Source organism: Cryptomeria japonica, chromosome 5 (genome assembly GCF_030272615.1).
Source record: "Cryptomeria japonica chromosome 5, Sugi_1.0, whole genome shotgun sequence".
Lineage (NCBI taxonomy): Eukaryota > Viridiplantae > Streptophyta > Pinopsida > Cupressales > Cupressaceae > Cryptomeria > Cryptomeria japonica.
The window spans coordinates 309,798,313-309,823,986 of NC_081409.1; the positions used below are offsets into that span (position 1 = coordinate 309,798,313).

The 25,674-nt window shown below is 35.4% G+C and overlaps 1 protein-coding gene across 5 annotated transcripts in view; it reads left to right on the forward strand.

Annotated features, from left to right (window-relative positions):
• LOC131078302 (tyrosine decarboxylase 2) overlaps positions 1-25,674 on the forward strand; it is a 345,647-nt gene that overhangs the window by 184,993 nt on the left and 134,980 nt on the right. For all 5 annotated transcript variants that reach the window (XR_009113764.2, XM_058015968.2, XM_058015969.1 and 2 more), the window contains exons 8-10: positions 17,100-17,264; positions 20,459-20,515; positions 22,168-22,232. Coding sequence is in view for 4 of the 5 variants with exons in the window: in XM_058015968.2 (XP_057871951.1) it covers positions 17,100-17,264; positions 20,459-20,515; positions 22,168-22,232 (287 nt within the window). In the remaining variant the exon portion in view is untranslated. The remainder of the gene's footprint in view (positions 1-17,099; positions 17,265-20,458; positions 20,516-22,167; positions 22,233-25,674) is intronic.

Here is a 25,674-nt window from a genome sequence, read left to right on the forward strand (position 1 = left end):
AAGGATGGCTACTCCAAAATGCCCAGAACTGTGTCTAGCTGTTCCTTCCAAGACTTACTGTAGATCAATATGTCATCAAATAAGACTAGAAATTTTTCTAAGTTGCTTACTGAATCCCTGATTCATGCATGATTGGAATGTAGCTAGGGCATTAATGAGTCTGAAAGGCATGAACAAAAACTCAAAATGTCCATAATGGCATTGGAAGGTTGTCTTCTCAAATCTTTGACCCTCGTGGATTTGATGGTATCTTGATCTCAGATCAATCTCGGAGATAGGTCCATGCAATTCATCTATAAGCTCATCTATCCTTGGAATAGGATATCTATTCTTAGCGGTCTTCTTGTTCAATGCTCTATAGTCAATGCACATCCTCATAGTGTTGCCTTTCTTCACAAGATCTATTGAAGTTGTAATGAGGTTGAAGCTAAGTCTTATGAATACCATGTCAAGTAGTTCTTTGATAGCCTTCTCTATCTATTTTTTATACCCTCTTGGATGGCGGTATGGTGTAGTGATAATAAGTTTAGTGCCTTCTTCTAATTCTACACCATGTTGAAACCCTCTATCTGGCGGTAGCCTCAGAGGCATGATGCTGAAACCTACACGATTCTTATTTAGAATTCTTTGAATATTAACATGATAGATACCTTTCTTTCTTGATGGAGATTGCGTGGGAAGAATCAAACAATCAGATGCCCATGCCACTTGGTTTCTACGAAAATTTCTCTCCATCCTCTTTGCCATTACCACCCATGGAGTTCCATTTGAGATCCCTCTAAGGACAACCTTTTGTCCCTCTGTTGTGAACTTAAGCTCCATATTTTGGTAGCTTTGCAAGTACTCCTCTACAGAGTGCAACCATTCTACACCCAAAACCATATTAGTATCTCCCAAGCCAATCACATAAAAGTCATCACACTCTAACATACACCCTTGTTTTTTTTGTTTTTTTTTCTCTGTTTGACTGTGTTTGATAGAAGGAGATAGAAGTGCAGAAGAGTATTGCAAGATATACAAATTTAAAGCAGAAAATGAACAAAGGAAATGCAATATTTTAAATCCTCTCAATCAGCTATAATCTGAATGTACAGAACAATAGCAACACTAGAGATACCCAAAGTCTCAATCTCATTACAAACATTTATTTGACCTACCCATTTGTTGATAAAATTGAATAATGAACTACAACAAGAATAACCAGCAAATTGGAATCTAAAAACCCTAGGTGCAAACCACAAATACCGCCATATGGGCTGGCTTGAGGAAGGCTGATCAAACAAGGTTTGAAATGCCACAAAACACCAAATACACACTCCAAAATCCCAAACGCCCAGCTCTGGAACTCTCACACCCATCAACAAGAATGTACGACTAGCCTTAAGAAGGTATGACCAACAAATAGAAAGGTATGACCAGCGAATGGAGTGAACAAACAACAAGAAACTTTTCAAATCCCTTCCAATCACCTTCTTTCAAGTCTGCACTAAAGATACTTTGTGAAAATTGTAGATTTAAATCAACAATGAAGTCCAACTGTGATTCTTGTATGAACCATCAAGTGATCCTCTAGATTTGATTTCTCACCAACGTGGAAGATGTTCCATGCAAGGGTTTTTGTGCTCACAAAGCCACAAGATGAATAAGTTCAACCGACAAAGAAGATTTCTAAAATATCAAACCAAGCATGTGAAATGAGCTCATAAATCTTGCTTTTATATCTCTCTAAAAGCTATGCCCCTTTTAATTTTTTTCTTTTAATTTAATTTTTAAATCCCCTAATATCTCCAAAGTGGTGTCTCATTCTTAAAGGCTCAGTTTTTAAAAAATTTGCACTTTACTAATCTGGTCGCGCCTATAGTCTTTTATTAAATATAAATTAAAATTAACGATAAAGTTAAATCTTTAATTTAACTTTATAATTTATTAACTTATCATTATTCAATTTAAAAGTACTGGACTATATCAAATGTCGAGATATTATCATTAATTGTATCCACTGACCATTCTAAAAATAGCAATACTGACAATTGGCTTAGATAGTGCCTAAAATTGACTTACTAAAATTAGAAGTATGGGAAAACCACCTAAATGCACTTCAAAAAATAACATTACACACATCTCAAATGCTTGAGCCTAAGGAAACATAAGCAAAAATGCTTATGAGAATTGGATACACCAATCACTGTTGGATCAGACTGTCATCATGAGTTCCCTAACCCACCTTATTAGACAAGGTTAACCTGTTGAATAGGCTAATAGTCAACCTAACTGAAGTTCTTAGGAAGGGCACATTACAATCCGCCCATCTTGTTGATGGTGTTTTGATGCACTATTGAACATAGAATAAAGTATTGAATACTCTATCCTCTCTTGAGTAAAGATTCTCAAATGCTGAAGATTCGCATAAGGGTCACTTGAGATGACTTCAAGGTTCTTTTATGTCAGGTCTTGACTTGTTGAATAACTTTAATGGTGTATGATGTGATTTTGCTGGGATCACAAGGTGGCCTTACACTGAATACTTGAATGCTCGAGTGATGTTGGAACATGGGATTTCACTTGATAAAAAAAAGGAAAAAAGGATAGGGTTTAGGAAGCTAATCTAACTCTAGGAATGTAAGAGCAATGGACGATTTTTGATGAAACTCTAACTAAGTCTTGCTTTGACATGCTATGAACATCTCCACAAGGCTAGTGCAATCTTCTAAGGATAGCTTTATGATTTTCAAATCATCACCACAAGCATAGACACCATCAAGTTGATGCATATCAATGAAGGAATGATAATTGAAGTTAAGCTTTAGTTGAATGATTCCGGTTGACTATGCAAGGCACTTTACCATCGGCAAGGTGTTAGTAGTATGGATATACGAATTTCACCATTGATCATACACAAAATCTTCCATTCATCTAACAACATGAAATCAAATTGAGAAGTGGAGACCATGCAAATTGTTGAATCAACACATAGATTCACCATATCTTCAATGAAGTTTACATGTTTCTTGCAACAATGTTTTGGCAACAATCTTTGCCTTCTCTTCCAACTCTACTCTAATTATTTTCTACTCTCTTGAATTACTATCTATTGACTATTTTCTATTTGTTTACAAATGAAGAAGTGAGGCCTTATATAGTGCTCTCATTACAATTTAGTGGCTCAGATTGACTCACAATCAATGTCCAAGATCGAAAAATAGAAACCTATTGTGAAGCATTTAATGCTTGACCAATGATACAATTACATTTGATGGGACACATGTCCTTCTATGAAAATTTAACCAATAAATGACGAGGGTAGGTACATCGAACTTTGTGCCCATGTGGTAGTTATCTTTTTTGATGGATGAATTAGGTTCATTGGATTTGGACATGCTGACGTGGGATCTTTTGATTGGTTAAGTGATGAGTAGGAACCAACTCAGCTTGCTTGATCTTTTAACTCATGAGAAGTTGTGAATGAACAAGGCATATCTCTTGATATTCAACATTATCAAGCTCGATGTAATGATGATTTTGCTCAAGTTGATTGCTTGCATCAGAGCTTGTCATTGCCCTGGATGGATCCCGTTATTGCTTTGAATGCTTTGTTCTTGGCTAGGATGCCTTGTTCTTGGCTAGGATGCCATGTTCTTGTCTAGAATGCTTGTGACTTGACAATCCTAACAGCTGCCTTGTAGAGACTTGAAGTGCAATGTCCTTCTTGATGAGTACTCCCCTTGCTCCAGCCATCCTTTACCTGTAAGGATTGGCTAAGTTAGTCATTTGATACTGCACATAAGCAATTGATTACTTAAACTAAACCCCTTAATGATAACTCTGTTGTTAATCAAACAAAACACCCCAATTCAACAACGGAAAGGCAATGAAAGCCTCTAAACGAATAACCAAATCAGTCATAATATAGGGTTAGACCCTTCACAAAACAAGAAACTTGTCTCAGATGAGTATGTAATCTCATAGAGAATGACTGATTCGCTGATCATATTCAAACCTTCAGTATGAACACAATAACTCTGAGATTTTCTGATCAGTCGAGTGTATGAGATGACTTTGACCCTTGTATGTCACTGTCAAAACAGTCAGTCTAAAGAGGATTACTCTGATTGAATTCTAATAATCACTGAGACAATTGAATCTCAGATCTGAACCTTAGATCGCCACCTTAGAGATCAACCTCTCTGCATGATGACAAGCTCACTGTCCTCTAATTGCTGTTGAAATATAAATTTCTGATCAAAACTCAGAATTGTGGCCTTTCAAGGTTGAATTTACTGTGCGACTTGTGAACACGAAGCCTTCTTGAACATGTATCGCTGAATGTAGTTGACAGTCTGGTCAAAATCTGATCACTGTGGGAGCAATAGGGATGCAAATTACTTGATCCAAGGTGATCGGCTATGATGGTCAATCGCCCCTTTGGTGAAGTCGCTGTTTCTGAATGTAATCGCTGTGCCTTGTCAAGAGTTCGAACATGAATCACAGATTGTAATTCGGTGATATTAAATGCCCACAGTAAAGTCGCAACATGCTAGAAATGAAATTGCTGGGTGTCCAAGATTGAAGTTGCTGATGCTATTGTCTGAGATGAGATCGCTCCAACTTAATCAGATTCTAATAGCTGATCTCCAAAGGTGAATTCACTGATATAAAAGATCATAATCGCTGCCCCATGATGATTAAAATCTGATCAAAATTCCAATCGCTATTGTGTACATTGGCTATGTGCAATTCAATCATGGGCAGATAAGAGAAAATCGACTTGCAAATTGATCAAACCGAGTGATCAATTTGAGATTAATAACAATTGGTAACTCATCACAATCTGGGTGATTTTCATTGAATGATCTTGAAAATGTGATATCAAACAATTCGACAACTTTTCATTTAATATCCATTCACCAAGTTTAAATGACATTATTTAATGTCATTCGATCAAGTTGTAATGTTCTTAAAAATTCTATTAAATTCGAATTGCCAAGCATCATGGATTAAATGAGATCCAATCATAGTTGCATCGCCACCTTTATTAATGTCCAATTTCCATATGGTGGTCTTGAATTCAACCGATCAGATGCTCATATTTTCCATTCGCCTCAATCATTAAATGTTTCTTATCTGATCATCAACAAGATGCATCGAGTTTTGTTCACATTGCCCAATTTGATCGTCTTGCAATTATCTCATAAGCGTTCCTTATTAAATATATAGCAATTATCGATTTGCAACTTTAACGTTGATCTCAAACCATTAATTAAATGCTTCACATTTGCCTCTGAATTTTGTTCTTTCTACTGTAAATCTTCCTTGGATTTTAAATTGATAATTGAATGCATTCTAGAATTGCATCGTGGAAACTCACAAGTCTTGGGATCAATTGCTCAAGCATTTGCATCGTACGTGCTCTTGTCACGCATTCGCCTCAATCATTTATCAACTCGAACTTGGACTTGAAGGTCGATCAATATAGGCACCAAAGTCAAAGGACGGGCCTCATGGTCAAAGGATGACGTGTTGGTATTGGAACCACTTAATGTTCTTAGCCTTGTACGGATAGCATCTCCACTTAGAATGCCTTACCTTGAGTAGTTTGATTGTTTGGAGGATGAGGCCTGTGTTCAAAGGACAAGGCCTACTAGACTTAAACGCTTTGTCTTGGACGGACTAATTGAAGCAAGGACAGGGGTCATGTTCAAGGGATGAGATGTCCGCTTAAAGGAGGAGGGGTCCGTTCAAAGGACAAGGTTCTTAGCTAGAATGCCTCAACTTTTCCCATGCCTTAACCAAATTTTTGGTTTTTCAGTTTTTTGATTTTTTTAATTTTTTTTTTTTAAATTTTTGAATTAAAATGACCCTTACTCTATGCTGAAGTGGCATTATTAATGCCTTAAAAACCATTTTTGCTCCCTATTCTAAAGCTGGTGGGGTCCAGCAATGCCACGTACTGCCTAAAAACACTTTCAAATTGCCAAATTTAAAGTTGGTGTGGGCCAGCATGCTATGTTTTAAAAAGTTTTTAAAAAAAGAACTTTAACTTCTCCATATTAGAGTTTGGGTGGGGCCAGCAATGCCACTTTGTGAAGGTAATCGAAGGAAATTATAATACTTTTAAAAGGCATTTTTTAAAATCTCCATGTTTGAATTTTGTGGTGGGGGCCCAATAATATGTGGCATGGTAGAAAGGAATTAAAGGTAATGAGGTTGATGGGAAGGATACGTGCTACGGTGGGAGCCATAAGGGGTTAAGATAGGGAATAAAGAAGTAAGGAAGGCAGTAAGGAGTGGAAAGTTAGGAGCTGCAGTGGGTTAGGAATAAGGAAAGGGAGCCGGGGATGCAAGGGAGTTCGTGTCGGGTGATGGGTGTTATAAGGAGATAGGAAATGGTTGGGTGTAGGGAAAAGGTTAGTGAGGATAGGGGGTAGATTAATATGGGGTTGGGGTTTAAATGACAGTGAGGAAGTATAGCGGGGTAGGATAGGGGAATAAGGAGGGTAATGTGGTAGGTGAGAGGTGTGAGATAGGATAGAATAGGGGTTGTGAAAGGGTAGTAAGGAGGATTATGAAGGATGTTAGGGGGGTGGGTTAGTATAGGATAGAAAAGAAGGTAGTTAGGGAAACAAAGGGGGTAAGGAAAATAGGATGAGGTTAGGATGTAGTGAGTGGTAGTTGTGAGAGGTATTATGAAGTGGAAGATAGATATGAAGTGGGGTGAGATGAAGGTAGGGTAAATAGAGGATAGGTAGGTGGGTAGGAGGTTGAGGGAAGTGAGAGGTGAAGAGATGGTGGAGATAGGTGAGATGGAAATGATAAGTAAAGGTAGAGAAGGGTAGGAAAGGGAAATGGAAGAGGTGATATGAAGGAAGGAGAGGCAAGTATGAATTGTAGGATGGATGGAGAATGGGAGAAGGTGAGGTGGAATGAAAAAGGAGAGATGGATGGGAAGCGATCGAGTTTGACCACCCACTGGTAATGCTGGGAGAGGCAGGTCAGCAGCTTGGAGGGCAAAGGAAGTGTTGTGCTTGACTTCATCCTAAAGAAAGAGACTTGTCTTGATCACATCTTAGCCACCTGAGATACTACACTTCTTCCACATGCAAGGCTGATAGCTAAAAGAGTAAAAAACTAACCTAGAAAGCAAAAAAGTAGGGGTCCCCATTTGTAATGGGGTGATGTGTGACTTGGTCACAACACTTCCCAAAATTGCTTGCCCTCAAGCAATTCCAACTTTGGATGTTGCAAAATCTGCTCATTCTCTTATGTTACATCCTCTACCAACAAGTTCTTCCATTTGACCAAGTATTCCTTAATGATTAGTTTTCGAAGAGTATGTTCTTTGTAATCTATGTTGGCCTTTGGAATTAGAATTAACTTCTCCTCATCCAATGGTTGGTGTATACACCTAAAAAATGGTCTGAAGATAATTAATTAAATAACCAATTATTTGATTAATCCCCCTTCCCAATTTAATTGAATTCATTAGCAATTTGATTAAATTCCCCATTCACTTGCTTATTAATAAATCTAAGGATTTATTTAATAAGTTCATTTCAATAGTCCCTTTGATTAATTAATCTAAATTAATTAATCCTCCCTTTGATTAATTAATCTAAATTAATTAATCCCCCCCCCCATTAAATTCATTTCTTCTAATCCCCTAATTAATTAAAACAAATCAATTTTTGAGTTGAAAGTTAATTAGCCTTTTCCTATTATTTGAATTTTTAAATTCAAATTCCCCACATGCCTCCTAACTTCTAACCACCTAACCTAACCACCCCCTAACCTAACCCATTCCACCTAATCCTAGGTTTAACTAACCCTATCCTATCTTGCACATCCTAACCTCCTTATCCTAACCTCTTATGGGCTGGATATTCCCCCCTTGAGACACATGGCACCTTTGCCACATGTCTCTTCCCTTGGACACTTGCCCTCTTGTGAGCAAGATTCCTTGACACTTGTCACCACAGAGATGACAAGTGTCCCTCCCTCCAACCTCTTCTCCAACCTCCTCCAATTTGACCCTTGATATCTTCAAACTCAATCTTGACCGTTGATTCCCGCCACCTCACCCCTGGCCTTGGAAATCCTATAAATATCCCCCATTTTGGAGCACAATGGATCCCATCTCAAGCATTGTTATTATAGGCATATCGTTTCTAGCATTCTAGTTTAGCATTGTTATCATTTATTGCATCTTAGATCTAGCTTAATTTGATCATCTTCTAGCATAATTTCTTAATCATATAGCATAATCAATCTCTCATCTAGCTTAATTGCATCTATCATTTAGCATAATTAGCTTCTTGGATCAATCTAGCTTAATCATGCATTCATCTAGCTTGCACATCATATCATTTTAAATCCTCCGTCTTGGTGTAGTCAAGTCATTGGGATTGCTCATCTAGATTTGAGAGAAAATCCACGCTCGCATCTCTTAGGAGGCGATAGGTCGCTTTGCCATGGTTCATCTTTCATTTGATTTCAGTTTGCTAACAATGCTTGTAATGATCTATTGAGTGTTTGTGTTGCAGTTGCAGGTACCCTACATCACACTCACAGCAGTTGGAACTCTGATGAGGGAACCACATAGTGTCCGAGTGCCTTCTTGAGTTTGTACACATGGCACACATTATGCACTCTTCCACTGGCTGGTAACTCAAGCTCATAGGAACGTCTCCAACCCTTTTGGAGACCCTCAAGGGACTGTAGAACTTGGGCTTAATCTTCTCCACTCCACTCTTCTTGAGAGTAGACTATATATATGATTGGCGCCTCAAATTACCATGTCACCCACCTGAAAATTGTGCTCTATTTGATGCTGATTCTGTGCTTGCTGTAAGTTCTCTTTTAAAGATCTCATGATATCTTGACTTTTTTGCAATAATCTATTGCCTTAGGCACTTTACTGTCCCAAAAGAGGAAGTCAATGAAGTTGGGTGCCTCACATCCATACAATGCCATGAATGGTGACATCTTGATAGACATGTGATAGGTAGAACTGTTGCAATACTCCCCAAGGTGCACACATTTTATCGATGTTCTCTACAATCCTAAAACATAATTTTTGAGATACCCGTTTGTGTACTATCTTTGTCTGTCTATGTGTCTATGGGTGGTAACTTGTGCTCCTAGGCATTCCATGTAATCTGAAAATCTCCCTAAAGAGTAGATCAACTCCCTGTGGTGCTAAATATATGTTGCAAAAATAGCAAAGAAATGTGCAAATTTGGTCAACCAGTCAACCACAACATATATGCAATCTTTGCCCTGTACATTAGGTAGCTCAGTAATGAAGTCCATAGAGATACATTCCCATTTTTTATTAGGAATGGGTACGGGCTGAAGTAGACCAATTGGATAAGTGTGCTCATTTTTATTCTGATGGCAAGTGGGGCACTCTCTGAACTTGAGGACTTCATCCTTGAGTCCTTTCCATGTAAATCTCTCCTAGATTCGCTTGTATGTCCTGAAGAATCCCAAGTGACCAGCCATAGGTGCATCATGAAAAGTCCTCAATATCTTCACCTTAAGCTATGAAGTAGGCACCAACTAAATCCTTTCCTTATAAATGATCAGCTCATTGATCACTGTGTACTTGTCATCATGGATAGTGCCTTCTATGATTCTTGATGCCCAAGAATTCTTAGTATACTCTGTTGAAATCAACTCACTCCAATTGGCAGTAATCCTATTCTATTAATGATAGCAAAATTTGACGTAACGGACAATGATAACCATAAATTCACTTCAGCATACTGGAACGTCAAATTAGATCTATTCAACCAACATTGCAATAACTAGAAATCTCACAATTAATACAAATATTGATGCAATCATCCAAGAAAAACATGAAATTCAAAGATTTTCAGATTTCATCAAATTAGAATGCCATATCCATGCACAAGACTAAGATGAAATCATATGAGCGAGCATCAAAATGGAGATCTAACTAATGTGATAAAGAAAATCCACAACAATCAATACCAAGTGATTGAAAAATTCATTTACAGCAAACGAAATGTCTGATTTTTTATTAAATTCTCAAAACTCCATAGTCTTCAGCAGTATATCACATTGAATAATGTATAACACTTGCTCAAAATGCTAGTAAATGAATTCACAACCCTTAATTCTGACACACACGTCAGTTTATATAGTTTACAACAAAAAATGCAATCCCGTGGCTAGGGTTTTGGGCGCTTGTAATTGGGTGCCCAAAATTTCTAACTAAAAATAATTGGAAATCAAACTAATGGCTAACTAAACCCTAACAAAAGCTAAATGCAGGCTTTAGCTCGTGCAAGAGTAGGTGTTTTATTTTCTAGAGCAAAAACAAAGAAACATGGCCCTAAAATAGAGGCCAGACTGCCTGTTGGTGTAGTGGAAGCATGTGTGGTCCATGTAGAACTGCAGTTGATTCTTCTCCATAATAGATCATGTGGGAAAGGAAGGAAATGGCTTGGAACTTCAACTTGAACTCGTACTTGGTGTGGAATACGTGAATAGCAAGGCAAAACATGAGAACTTTGAGTCGAACTGCATCTTTTTGATGCTTCGAAAACACACGTTTTTACTGTTCACAATTTGGCTACATCATTAGGAAAAGCCTCTGCAAAACAATTTACCATCTTATTTAAGTGCTCTAAATCTAGAGTCTTAGTGTATTTTATCTTGATTGCTTGTGAATAATTCAACTTCTCCACTTTTTCCTTTAATTCTTTACACCCTACAAGTTCTGATTGCATCCTTCCCAACTCTGCTTTGATCAACACCATATTGTTGCTGGTCTCTTTGGTGCATTGCTAGTGTAAAGCACCTTTAATATCTTTGATTATTGCTGCCAGCACATGTACCTTCAATGTGGTCTCCCAAAATGAGCATGAGAGTGCTCCAATGAATTTTTCAATAGTTAACAAAACCTTATATGTAGCTTTGAGATTATGCATTATTTTATCCCTAGATTTATTCAAGGTTGAAATAGCCATTTTAACTGCTTTCAACCATACCTTAGGCATACCTTTATATTCCTTATCTATCATGGTAGCCTGAAGTAATTCTTCTTCATTGGTAGCCTATATTTTATTCAAATCTGGGATACAATCTTCCCACATTAATATGCCTGCATTGATGCATGTAGTACCATTCTTTGTCGACAACAATTGCTGTAATGAACTCAAATCATCATTAATAGAATGGTAAACTTTAATAGCTTTCCTTATTACATCCTCACCTAAAACTTTGAGATAATGAAAGATCCCAAATGGATCCTTTTGCTGTTGCTGCTGTAAATTCTTAATTAAACATACTATATTTTTTTTAATTTTCTAGTGATCTTATCGAATAGACAAAAGTTGTAGAAAGGGATTGTTTCTTTTTGGGTTTTGATGTTATAAGTAAAGTAATTGATAAATAGCAACAACTGTGAAATAAAACAGTAAACAATGTTCATATTTAAGAACACTTAAGCAATCTGAAAATACTGCAAATCATACTAGGCAAATAACCTAGTTTTGTATTCAGCAAGAATCCATACATTTATTTGGAGCTTTTCTCAATCTGGATTGATGCCAGATGGAGGAATATTACTGGCAACGAACAAGGGATACCAAATAAGCTGAATACAACCCTTCAAGCCAACATACAAACAAGGCGTGGTTGCAACGGAGGCGTGGAAGCTGTTGCAAATCACGTGCCAGCTGAAATAGACTAGCCGCCCTGTTGAAACCCCCAATATGCACGCTGAATCTTCAGGACAAGAAGATGTGTCTTCTACCTCTGACAATCTCTGTGCAATCCTGGATAAATCCACTGTCAACTCCTGTTGAGGGCTACGTCCTAGCAAGCTCGGACCTGGGGTTTGCGTCCTAGACCAAAATCACTCTTCCAGAGCAATTCCCAAATTCGCAAGTTTCAAAATGATCAAAGATGCTATCAATTAGGTTTTCATTTCCTTATAACTCCTTTCCCTTTGCAAGTCGAACCCTAAAGAATAATAAAGCTTGCGCTTTATAATTAAAGTGACTCTTTCCCAATTATGGCGTCAAACTATAGAAAAATACCACTTTATTGTGAATAAATAGCTTCAAGCATCTAAAAAGACTCTGGGAGGTGAGAATCATGTAGCAAAGTTCAAGACCTTTCCAACGAGCTATAACACATAGGCATATCAAACCGGATGAAGCCAAAAACCCCTTATTACTCCGAAATGGCTATATACATAGCCTTATTTTAATTTATTTAATCGCTAACTTAGGAAATATTTAAATATATTAAAATATTTTCATAAATCCAATAATAGTCCAAAATAACCAACCAAACGTGAATCTGACTTTGTCACCTGTCTGTGACTGATGCCGGACAAGATGGGCCAACTAGCAGTCCCATCCCTAAAATCTAGGGATGCTCCTAGAAACTAGGAAACACACCCAATCTTCCTGAAACTGAAACCATGGTATGGTCCCATGGAACCTTAAATATGGAAATTGCCACAACCTCCTAAAAAGTAGGGAATCGCCCTAAAAAGTATGAACCTCTCTCCAAACACCTGTAACTGCTCAAAAGGATCCTGCTCTACTCCTTGGTCCCCCAGGTGGTCATTCAGTCAACTGCCAGTTCTCTTTAAAAAATAGGAATTGTCGTCTGAAGGTCCAAAATGGCTCACAGAGCCCTTGCAAAGCTCCATGACCCTCAAAATGAATCCCCTAACCATGTCATTGACCTACGGGAACTCGAATGGTAGGTCAACCCCTGCTCATCTCATGTCACCTAGAAAAGGGGACATTATAGATAATCTCTCCATATGATAGATGCCGCCAAAAAAAAAATCTTTATCTTGTAACCTAATATCTTTAGTTAGAGCAACTCATAGATTCATGGAGGGTGTTGTTGTATCAAAAGGGGAAACTAAATGATTGATATAGGTTTTTAGTTGGTCAATTTGAACCTTTAGTTCCTGCTTGTGGTCTCATCCTTTCGCATCCTCTTGAAAATTCTATCCACTGCTTGTTGGGCAGATTCTTTTTCTCCAACCCTTGTCTGTACACCTAACACTACCTCTTGTATTTTATACTCCCCAGGCTGCATATCCTCTTTAGATTTATCTACCATCGGGATGGCTATTTGTGCTCTCCTATGTCCCTGCTCATCAACTGCAATGGAGTCTATCTTCCTTTCTTCTTTTTGCTAATAGGAGTTTTGAATGCTTCATCCAAAATAGCAAAGTCCTCTTTTAGCTCCTTATGTTTCCTTTCCTTTTCTGTTTAGTCTCACTTAACGATAGAAGGAGCTGTCTTGATGCAGTCTCAAGAGAAGAATTTTTGTCTTTAAAGACTTCCTTTTCATCCTCTTGATGTTGTTCCTCTTCTTGTTGCTGCTCTTGGTTGTTCTGAGGAAGTTCATCTATTTGCTGCTCTTCTTTTTGCAGCTTCTCCACATTTTTCTGTTGCTCCTTCTACTACTGTTGTTCCTCTTGTTGGGCTTCCTTTTGTTGTTTGTCTTCTTGTGAAATAGAGGAACTTTGATTTCTCCATATTCTCTTTTGTCTTGGTCGCCCATGATATCTTCTATCTCAAATTTTGGAAAAGGGAATTTTGTCTATGGTTTATGATTTTCTAGAGGTAGTATTATCTATATTCTTTGTGACTGTTGTGCACGAAGTTTGTTCAGCATGAAATGGTTAGCTTTTTTGCTAAGTTGCTGATTTGGGTACAGGTATAGATATGGATTTGTGGGTACAACAATTATTTTTTTTCCTTGGGTATAGGTATGGGTACATCCGTAGTACGTACACACACACATATTATAATAATATTATTTTGATGTATAAAAACATTATTATAATTTTATTATAATATTACTATATATATTATTATAATATTATTATATATCAATTTAAAAAAAATTAAAATTAATAAATAAATAAAAAACCTATTTTGCTGAATATTATTAAAGATTAGTGAGGGATAATATTTTACTATAGTCTACCTGGAAATCAGATAGTACTCTACTTGATAGGGGAAACAGATAATATTGAACTATGGTCTGCCTGTAGTCTACCTAAATACTAAGTTACCAGATTCTTCTGTGCAACTGCTCATTCCTGGTTCAGTTCGCCCAAAGTTCTGGTTCATTCGAAATTCGTCCAAAATTCGCTCAGGGTTCGTATTTTTCCTTGTGGGATCGATCAGCAGGACCCAGGGAGAATTTTGACCCCAACAGCAGAACCCGAGGAGAATTTGGGCGATTCTTCTGTCTTGCAAATTCAAAAGAGTGTATTTTTCACAGGGAAAAGAATAGTGATATCACTCACCCTATACTAGGTGCATGGATAACAAATTTGATTCAGATTTTGAACTGTTTATAATTTAAAGCTATTATAGTTGTGTTTCATGTGTGTTTAATTCATTACAAACAGCTATTCACCGTTATGTCATTTTCTTTTCAAACTGGGTGTGTGGCTATGTAAGCTCTAATGGGTTAGGGCAATTAAAAGAAAGCCTAGGGTTATTACATTACTATTAGAGACAACAAACCTGCCAGCCTTTTGAGTGTGTGTTGTGTATGCAGCTAAGCATGGACCTTGGAAAGAAGCTAGAAGATGAGTCACGATAATTAGGGTCTGGAATTGAAGGTAGGGGTAAGAAGATGTTGGACTGGGATGAGGATTGGAGAGCCTTCATGCAAATACAGTAAATAGCACATAGCTAGGAACAAATGGAAAAACAACAAGAGCAAACAACACAAATACTTCTTCAAATGTTGTAAAACATGAACAATTCTAAAGATTTCACCAAATCTACACAAAATAATGGAGTAGAAGGTAGTAACTCAAATAAAATTGTGGACCTACATAGCCTATATTCTTTCCTAGAGTTGAGTTGACACAAGAAGATGAAGAGTTGAATCCAATAGAAAATGATTGCAATGCTTGCATAGATTTATATTCAAATCTTGATCTAGATTTAGATGTCAAATTCCATTTGTATATATTTGCTGCTGCATATATGTATATATTTTTATTTTTTATTTTTTTATATGATTTTGTATGGATGAACCCAAAGCAAACCCAAAAGCACCTGAAAAAAAAATGAACAAATTTGCGAACCCGAATCTCCAATCAGAATCCGATTCCGAACCGGGAATGACAACTTAGCCTAAACATTATTTCCAGTGATGCTGGGTAGAGTAGCAATATAGAAATGGGCGACTGATGATTTCATGAAACTATGCGATTTCCCCACTACCTGGCAATTTCTCACCATCATGAATCCACATCGCACCCAAGGCTGGACCGGACCTGGATCCAGCCCGTACTTGGCTCCGCACCCCGACCCTAGGCCATGATTCCGATATCATATCTTTTCTGAATGGGTTGACAAGATCATAGATTTGGTACCACTATAATATTTTAGATTGAATTTTTGATTTACACAATGAGCAAGCATGAAATGTTAACACTTTTTGATTGCCAAGATCCCAATGTGGGCAAGGTGAGAGCATGGTGTGAAAGGTTTAGAATGATTTTATTATTAAAATGCTTATCAACAAGCTGCACAATTCATTTTTGTCAACTTTTGCTAAATATGAAAGTTATGACATGTTTATTTTAGCAGGAAGCCTTCTTGATTAATTGCAAATTGGAAACTAAAAACAATCGAAGCAAGTTCAGGTAGCAAGCTTTCTAGACAATTTACAAACTTAATATTAAATTTTGCAGTGAATTGTATACATTAACATTACAAATATCAATCCTAGAAATTGAAAATGGTTCATTGTTCTTGTGGTGGCATAGTCCTCCAGACATACAATACTAAAATTAGTTACAAATTTTAATTATTCTGGGCAATAAAATTCATGTAAAATTGCATAAAGAAATGCCAAATTGTTATGTTAGAGATAAAAAATTATTGCTTCAAGTTTCAGCTTGATATTTGAAGAAATTGTAATCCTATAATATTGTTAACAACAACATTGAAATCAGTTAATGATCAACAGTTGAAATACTATCATAAAATATGATGTAAAACACTACTGACTAATTGTATAGCATACCCATATTGTACGGCTTCTATAGGAATGAATAAAAATCATTGAATATGAAAGAGGTAGGCCTTAGAAATCGATATCAGCATTTATAAACCTGTATAGCAGGTTGTGACCAGAAAGTGTACGGCCAAGGAAGAATAAGCAGTGATTCCCTTTTTTGTCAATATTAAAAGCTAGTCACTTTAATAAGGTACAAACATACCTTTCGATATGCAAGCTGTTATTAATAAAATTAAATAATGTAATACTGTAGGTACAGCATAAATATGGCTGGAAGAAGCGCTGGTTCAGCCAGGCAACAATATAACAATAATATTTGTCACTGAATAAGAATACAAATTATTTCAACTCCAAAATTGATAACAAGTATGAATATACTTAAACTCACTGACATTTACTAAATTGGAGCTGAAGATCGTTCACTAGTAATCCCTAGATGGAATGACTCATATGAACAGGAAAGCTTATATCTTCGAATCCATTTGCCAAAAGGGTTTTTGTCCTTAGGCAGAAAAGATGAACACATGTTCAATCTCAAGACAAATGGGGTTTGATATTTTGATATTGATAACCCTTTTCAATGCTCAACTCCTCTTTATGTACGAATCCCTTTGCAAAACTTAATTTTTTTGATGAGTTTCTAGAAAGTCCTTTTAATTAACATTACTTTTGGAGCTCATTCCTAACAGCATTTTTTGCCCTTTTTAAAACAATCTTTATAAAGTTACCTTTTTGGACAACTTAAGTTAAATTATTAAATTATTTCCCTTGCACCACCCCATTAGCCTACAGGAAATTAAATATCAGGGTAAGGGTCTCCTTATTATGTACACTCGCAAAGGGAACATAACATATCTCTACTTTTATTATTATTATTTTATTGTTTAAATATTTATAGAAAAATTAGTTCCTTTCACTTTCATTCCATTGTTGTTTCCTTTTCTCAATGCATCAAAAGATCAATTTTGTAATGTACAGAGTCTTTACATTTCTCTTCAAAATATTTTTTGTATAAATTAAGTATTATTCTTTGTTCATTTTTGCAACAGGACAATGGCATGTGGTTCCATGTTGATGCTGCATATGCTGGTAGTGCCTGTATTTGTCCTGAATATCAACACTACCTTGATGGTGTTGATGCAGCAGATTCTTTCAATATGAATTGCCATAAGTGGCTTCTTACAAATTTTGATTGTTCTGCTCTTTGGGTAAAGGTGAGGATTGCAAAACTAATTGGTTGACGTGTAGAAAACTTTGTAAAATAATATAGCAATTCACTTCATGTAAGCTTCAATTGTTATTTCATTTTTAGCCTCTCTTAATGACTATCTCATCTACTTTTTCAATGACATTGCTGAATGATCTTTGTTACATACCAAAGTCGTTTCCCTTGTTTGTATGATATACTGTATATTGGAATCTTGATGATAAAATATTAGGGGTTTCTGTTTTTTCCAGAGTTCATGTTGATTTCAATGTAGTTCAGTATCTACATTTTTTGATATGATTGTTCATAAGTTGATTTTTTCAGGTCAGTTTACTTAATAAATGAGAAAATTGTCGTAAAATGTTAACACTTACCTTATTGTTGAAACATAAGTTATATCTTCAATAATTATTTTTACCCAAAAGAAGACATGCTTCTTCATGGAAACACACAATGTGGCCCAGCAGTCTATTATCATTCAGTAGTTCAACTTCATATTTATAACAACAGTTGCACAGAATAAAATGTTTTCTGCCACAGGTCATCTGGGATTCTTCCAAACAACAGCTATAATTGATATAATAGGTCACTAAGTTAAACATACTTCATCTTGAACTCGACTTCTTTTCTCATAAAGAGGTTGAAGTTTTTGTACTTTGTACAAATCTGATTCTGCAACCATTGGTTTTCATCGTTTAAGTGTAGGTTCTTTTTGAGGAGTAAATGATGATGGTTTTGGGGTTTTGAAACTAGATCCGTCTCTTGTATTTTATGGTCTTGGTGCATCATCTTTTTTCTCACATTCACTTGATTATTGTAGAATTATTGTGCATTCGTAGATACCAATAAATAGATATAGCTTTTCCATATCGAGACTGCAGGTTGCTGCTGATGCACCAATATCTTTCTACCAGCACTAGCCAGTGTGCTCACCCACAGATGCTAGTGATATACAACCCCCTATTAATGGAGGATAAGGCCATGGCTTCCTCTGACTGGTGCATCAGCCACCAGAAATCTTTCAAGAATGCAACAGCTCTGGAACAATGTAGAACTCAAGGATTTATTCAAAACCATGCCAAAAAGAGAATAGTTAGACTAAAATTCTTGACAAAAATATAGCATGACTGCTTCATAAAAATGGAAAACACTTAAAAATTCAACTTCTTCCTTGAAGAAATAGAAGAAAGGCTGTGGATGCTGAAGGAAAGAGCTCTGATATGTTGATTTGTAGGGGCATTCCCAAAATCCAAAACAATCAACATTTGGATTCAAGACAACTACAAGCCCATGGTATAGTGGAAACCTTAACGATGCTCAATAGATATTTAATGACATTCTTCACATCAAAACAAAAAACAAGAGAATCTATGTAAGAGGACCACTGTTCTTCAACAATTTAATTAATTAAAAATATTCCTATATTTAATCTCCAAATTAGCCCATGCGAATAAAATAGGCTAATGAGATGCTCCCAAATGCCCAAGTCAAAGAAGGGGACATTACATGATTTGACCCCACAACAACCATGGTGAGTTGGATCCCTGTGAATGGAAAAGAGGATGACTTGCTTAAATATATAGTCCAAATAGGATATTAATTGCCCAATTGGAGAGTAAATTTTTGGGTTTTCAACAGGTGACATCATCATCAAACTATTTTCATGGAAGGGATGCCAACGATATCAATCAGATCCTTTCACAGGCTCTAGGTAATCATCTGTCACTTTTTGTGCATTTATTATGACAGATTCAAGAGCTCTTGAAGAATTTTCATCTCTCCTTGGGGAACTAAATTTCTGTCATAATCAAGATCAGAAGTGTAGGAATTCCTGCAAAACTATAAAAGGATCCATTCCCTATTGTCAATGCAAATACCTAGAAGTTAACAGCACCGCACTGAACTTATAACAGAAAAAAGAAGAGTACTGCTGCTAAAAAAGACAGAGAAAATGACTCCAGAAGAGATGAATGGAAAATTTTATAAAAATGACTGCTGTATTGCTATAATCCTTGATGAAGTATGCAAGAATGAGAAGTTTACAACTTTCAAGCTAAATAAAGTTGCTCAAATTGCCATCTTTGGGTTCCACGAACAACATGCTAAAAGAGGTAAGACAACTCATCACTTGCCTTTTATACCCATTGACTCTAATTTTGTCTTTATTTGTGCCCAGCCTTTGAGGTGAACTCAGCTTCTTAAGTCATCACAATGACACCATGTATTGCCAATCTACTCCTCTAAGGGTCTTGCTCGTTTTCTCCTAACCTAGGCACTACTGAACCAGCCATTTACCATCTCACACCTTTGAAAACTAACAACTTTATGTTGTGGGACAAGAGACCTTGACAAGAAATTCCCACTTTAACACAAGATAGTGGTTCTTGAAATCCTAATATTGAGGATAGTCCTGCAACACAATCCCAATACAATGAGGCCAGTATGCATTTTTCTTTGGTCAATATTAATATTTCTGTTCAAGTTCTCATCTAAGAAATGCAGATATAAAACAATCAATCAGAATTCTTTCAATCTGATGATCAATAATCTTTATGAAATGAAAGATAATCAGAAAACAATTATCAGATGCCTTGATAATCAGGAGGAAGGAATTGCTATTCTCAGTCACTATTATCAAAGTATGGCATGAGGGGGTGCTTAAACAAATATTCATACTCTGGACTGTAAAGGATTGGTAGACTGGTAGCTCAGGTGTAGAGCAGCCCAAGCAAATGAGAGGTTCTAGGTTTGAGCTCTAGATTGTGTATGGAAATTTACAATGTAGCTTGGATATAAAGATTTCTTATTGTAATTGCAACAATTCATGCTTTGAGGATTTATTTTCATGTTCATATTATTGTACTTGGCCATTTTGGGATATCTATTCTTTGTCGATGTGTTCTTTCTTTCAATAGTAAAAAAAAATTACACATCATAAATTTTTGAATGTTATATTTAATTGAACGTTGAGTAGGATGTCTCTAAAATTCTAAATTGAAAATTCGGCACAGGAACTGTAACCTTTGATAATAAATGTGTGTCAATCAGTGTGATATAGAATGATGGATTTTGGTTATGGTTATGTGATCGACAGTGGTTAGAGAGTACATAATATATAATTTTTTGTTGCTTGCATCAAATTTGCAAACTGAGATGTCTTGATAAACCTCCAGATCACCTAACTTGATTTTTCTCATGCAGGACTCGAGTGCTTTAATTGAAGCTCTCTCTACAAAACCAGAATTTTTGAGGAACAAGGTAAGTAGTGTAAGATGTAATTTACAATACATGAGAGATGGAGGGTTAATGAATTATTGCATACTAATCATTTACTTAATTCATGCATTACAAAGGTAGCTGTTTTTGTGGGTATATCCGAAATGGAACAAAGTTGACACATGAACTAAGAAAAGCACAAAACTTGTAAGCATTAACATATCATTATTAATATTTCATGTAAAGCTTTATCAAAAACACTTAATATTATCCTAATGCAAATTCTTAACATGACATTTTCTTCAACATTCCTTTTCAATGAAATGATTCATTACCACAGTAGATCAACTATTTCGATGTTTTTTCCACATCTGAGCATTGAAGTTGACCAACTTAGTGGCAAAATAGTGTGAGAATTTTTTTTTGACTCAAACATAATTTTGATACTTGGCTTATGTGGCGAATGAAAAATAAATTGAATGAATGATTCAATAATCAGATAATCTATTCAACAATATACAAGCGTATATATAGAGATTACAAGACAACGTTCTAAATTAAGAACAAGTCATTTAAAGTGAACGACTAAAAATTAAATGCTAAATAAAGCTTAAAAGCTAATTAACTAAAAAGAAAAAGCTAAATGCTAAATAAAGCTTAAAAGCTAATTAACTAAAAAGCTAAATGACCATTAAACAAGGAACTAAATATAGGTGACTAAAATATAATTAAATATTCTAATAGCGAATTCTTCGTATCCAATAAACATGGAATTGATCTATAAATGTTGAAAATTTCATTGTATGAGCAGCAAAAAATGGGACATTGACATAAGGTTTTCCTGTTACTAGAATATTGAGATTTTAATGTTCAGTAGTTTTTCCATACAAGAAACATCTAAATTTTGATGCTTCAAGTTAAGATAAAAGAAAATAAAACTGAACTGCATGTGAACATTAATTTTATAATTTGTAATAATATCAATTTTAGTTTTTAAGATTATTAATTAATAATTATTAAATATTAATAATTAATTTTTTATTATAATTAATATCTTAGAAAAGATAATAATGTCAATTTTTATTTAATACTAATTTTAATTTTAAAATATTAATTAATAATTTATTGCATATTGTTTAAAAATATTCTGCCCATATCAGCATTAATATGAGACCAATGCAAATTCTTTATGAGTAAAAACACTAGACATCACCTATGGAATACCTAGAGTCCCTACTTAGGAATCCAATTTATTTAGAAACTACATCCATATTAGAAGTCAACTATAGAAACCAAGAGTCACAACTTAGTCCACATTAGATCTCTCTATGGTGATTTGAACTTCACAATGAGAATCCAATCTTAAACCAATTAAAATTGACCCCTTGGACAAATATTAGTTAATAATCAACACAATCAAGTTTCAGATTGAAATAAACACTTTTAAAATGCATAATCATAATCTATTAACTATGAAATGACATGATTAAATTTGTTATTTTGTTACAATGTTATTTTTTGATTGTTATCTCAAAAATATACTTTTGATCTTTCAGTCTAATCTCTTGTTGAATGTGGTTCATTCCTAATAAAATATATTCTAGGCAGTCATTATTTAGATGATATTTAATGTGCAATTAAACATTTGATGCTCGACTAATTTAGGATTTTATATGCTCTGGACATATCTGCAGGCTTCAGAATCCAGCCTAGTAGTTGACTATAAAGATTGGCAAATACCTCTTGGTCGTCGATTTAGGTTAGAAATTTGTTATCCTATATTCTTGCATAGCTGATACATGTCTTTTGTAAGCAGGATATTGCTTTAAAATGTCCACAAGGAGATAAAAAAATGCTTTCCAAGGAGTAATATTTTCAATTTTATAAAGAGCAAAATCTAATTGTTCTTTTTTACTATAATTTGTTTACAACATAAAATCCACCAAGCAAGAAGAAAAAGGAGTTTAGAAATGTAAAGGATCATATCAAAATAGCAGAAAATATGTGATAATGATTTAAAAAAAAATGTAAACATTATAAGGATTGCGAAAAGAGTCAGCAGGACATGATTTTATACATCAAAGTGGATTTCGTCTTAATATAGCTTACAGATATGACACTTTAACTATAAATGTGAGATAAGCCATAATAAACATTATCTTTTGGGATATCAAACAAGTACTAAAACATATAGATAATCGTTTTGAAGGTTATTTGTAGTTTGTAGTGCAAATAGGTAGGGCTGAACTTGCATATTACAATTACAAAAAGGAAATCAAAGCTGTTTATCAGAATGCTTAGTTTATGACATTCCAAAGTCAAATTTTTAGTATTGCAGTTTAGGATTTGATCTAAAAAGTGAATATTTGTGCATAGAAAATCAATCATACTTTGTCAGATGGCTTCGACTGCTGTTTGGACTATCAAATAACAAATTCTTAATCAGAAGTACAAATTCAAGCTAGCAACCCAAAATAAGCTCCTTGGTGGACAATTAGGCCTTTGATACGAAAATGTCTGGAAAAATAATGGCATCACAATTCAAACCAGGATCAGCTAGCTCAAAGTGATAAATAATCCCTTTGGAGACTAATGTTAGCATTTATTGCATATTGCTGTTATAAATTGTAATATTACTCAGTTTTATCTTTGAAGGAGACTAATTTGATTTCAAAAAAAATATTGTGTAGTCACCCCTTTCGAGTAGCCCAAGAAACCATTTAGCCTAACTTATTCCATAGGCTAGAGTCAGCAATAAGGGAATAATTTGAATTCACTTTCTAATAATATCTAATAAAGTACATTGTTTGGGTAATGCTATTTAATTAATTAATTTAATATAGTGTTAGAAAGTGACTTAAGTGAATTATAAAAGGGGGGAATAATACAGTCACTTTATTTTTGAACTTAAGTGAATTCTTTTAAGCGTGAAATTAAAAAGATTTTTGAGAATGTTCTATGAGTTGGATAAAAGAATGTATTGGAGCTCATTTTGTCTATGCTTGGATTATTTCTTCTATTTGATAATCTGGAGAGATATTTAGAGCTAAAACCCTAAGATGAAAACCCTAAAGGCACATAGTTTTGGTAGTGAAACTATGTACTCTAGTTGTAATGGTGGAGCCACACAGATTTCACAATTGAATTTGATGATTTGGAGTAAGAAATTTGTGAAGTCCTTACAAAGAAATTTTTGGGTTGCTCATTGAAAAATTTCAGTTAGAGTTTGGATGCCATAGAAGGAACCTTTTTCAGTTTTGAAGGAATCGACTATAGGGGTATCACAGATGGTCAAGATAGCAAATGTGGGTGTTGAATGTTGTTTTGGAATTTAAGTCGACCAATACCCATATGGCTAGGCATGTACACTAGTAAGGGGTTGATTGACACGAAATACCCATGTTTTGAAGACATGTAACGATTGGGAGTTATTTGGAGTCATCGTTTGGATGTGAGGCTCAGGTTAAACTGTTAGACTAAGGAAAAGAGGATTCATTGATAGTTTTGCAAACTTCTAAGCTGGGCGTGAAACTTCCATGCTCATAGCTAGGTGTATCCCTTCCTAACAGAAAGGTGAGGTTTGAAAGAGTAACCACTGTTACCTATCTCTCAAACGTGAGTGTTCCTGCTGGTTGTGGGTACCCATCATACTAGAGATCATTAAGTTTGCTAGATGCATTGCATTGAGGTCTGAGTAAGTTCTTGCAAGGGTAGATGTCAAGTTTGCATGCCTGTTGGAGGGGTGATTAGGAGATTTCTTTACAACACCAAGGTCGTGGGAATTAAAGTTCATATATGATTGTGTTAGAAGAATCAGCTATAATTACATATGATCTAGAAGCTTATTGACAAATCGATTACTTGGATGGATGTGTCTTTGTGACTTGATAAATTTCCATATTGCTGCAATTGTTATAGCAAGCTAGAAAACTAGTTAGTGACTTTGTATTTGTGTAATTTGAATAAGGAAAATCCTTATTGTCTCTGTTATAATTATCATTTATTCTTTATGTATTTCTAAGTTTTTATGCAAAGAATTTGACATTATAAAGCTGCCAAACCAAGCACCCTCATTTTGCAAGAATCAGAGAACTATAAATTCCAATATCTGATATTCCATAGCAGAAAGAGGGGCAAAATTTTTGGATAGATTTGGGGTTGTATTTTACAGTGGTATTGGAGCTTTGAGCTTGCCAGCCTATTGGGTCTAAAGCCTCTAAACGAACCCTATGTTTGAAGCATTTAATGAATCCGAATGATATAGAGTAAATCACCTACAGGAGTAGAAGAGAAAGAGGTCTTCTTAGCTCAGATTTAGAAGAAGAAAACATGGGGGGATAGATAGGGTATACAAGAACAGTGGAGCCCAAGTGTGTTAGCTATGCTCAATGATTTTTCTAGATGCCAACAGAAGTTAGTTTAGACCTTAACCTAGATGATGGAAAGTGGAAACAATGAACACAAACAACATAAATAATCAGAGTGGTAATGAAAATGATTGCAATGATGGTCACAATGGTCATTAGGAAGAAGGTAGTAACACCAACATTCCCATAAACACTTCTAATCCAGCAAATGGACCCACTCCTAGTCTTCTAATGTCTAAGGTCTTATACGCACAACCTATTGAACAAGCAGGACAGCAAGAAGGAGGTGAAGGATGGGGTGATTGTTTATGAGAGTATGTCATGTCCCCATCTTTGAACTAGAAAACAATAAACAGGTTGTATGTCTTTTGTAAAATAGCACACATTGAGGAGATCATCTTATTCCCATATGGATTAAGACAAGTAAGAGATTGATATATAATCCATCCACCGATGCATAAAGACTTGCAAGCATCCAAATTCTCATGGTGAAACAACTCTCTCACACATACGAAATCATGACCATTGTTCATCTTAACCAATGATAGATGCCTAACTTCAGGAAGCTTTTCCAAACCCATCAGTGAATCACAAATGATTTCCTAAATACGACAAGAGATGGAGGAGCACAAGTATGTTTAGAAATATCAACGCACATTTCAAACAAAACATATTTTATCGGTGAACACAAGTTAATGTAGTTTGATCAAATCGTGTTTCTATATCAAGCAAATGGAATCGCTGAGCAGAGCATCTAATCAGGCTCTATATATTCAGCTATTATATTTTCTGAGCATGGAAAGTCTGTAGAAGATTATCAGCAACAACGTATAC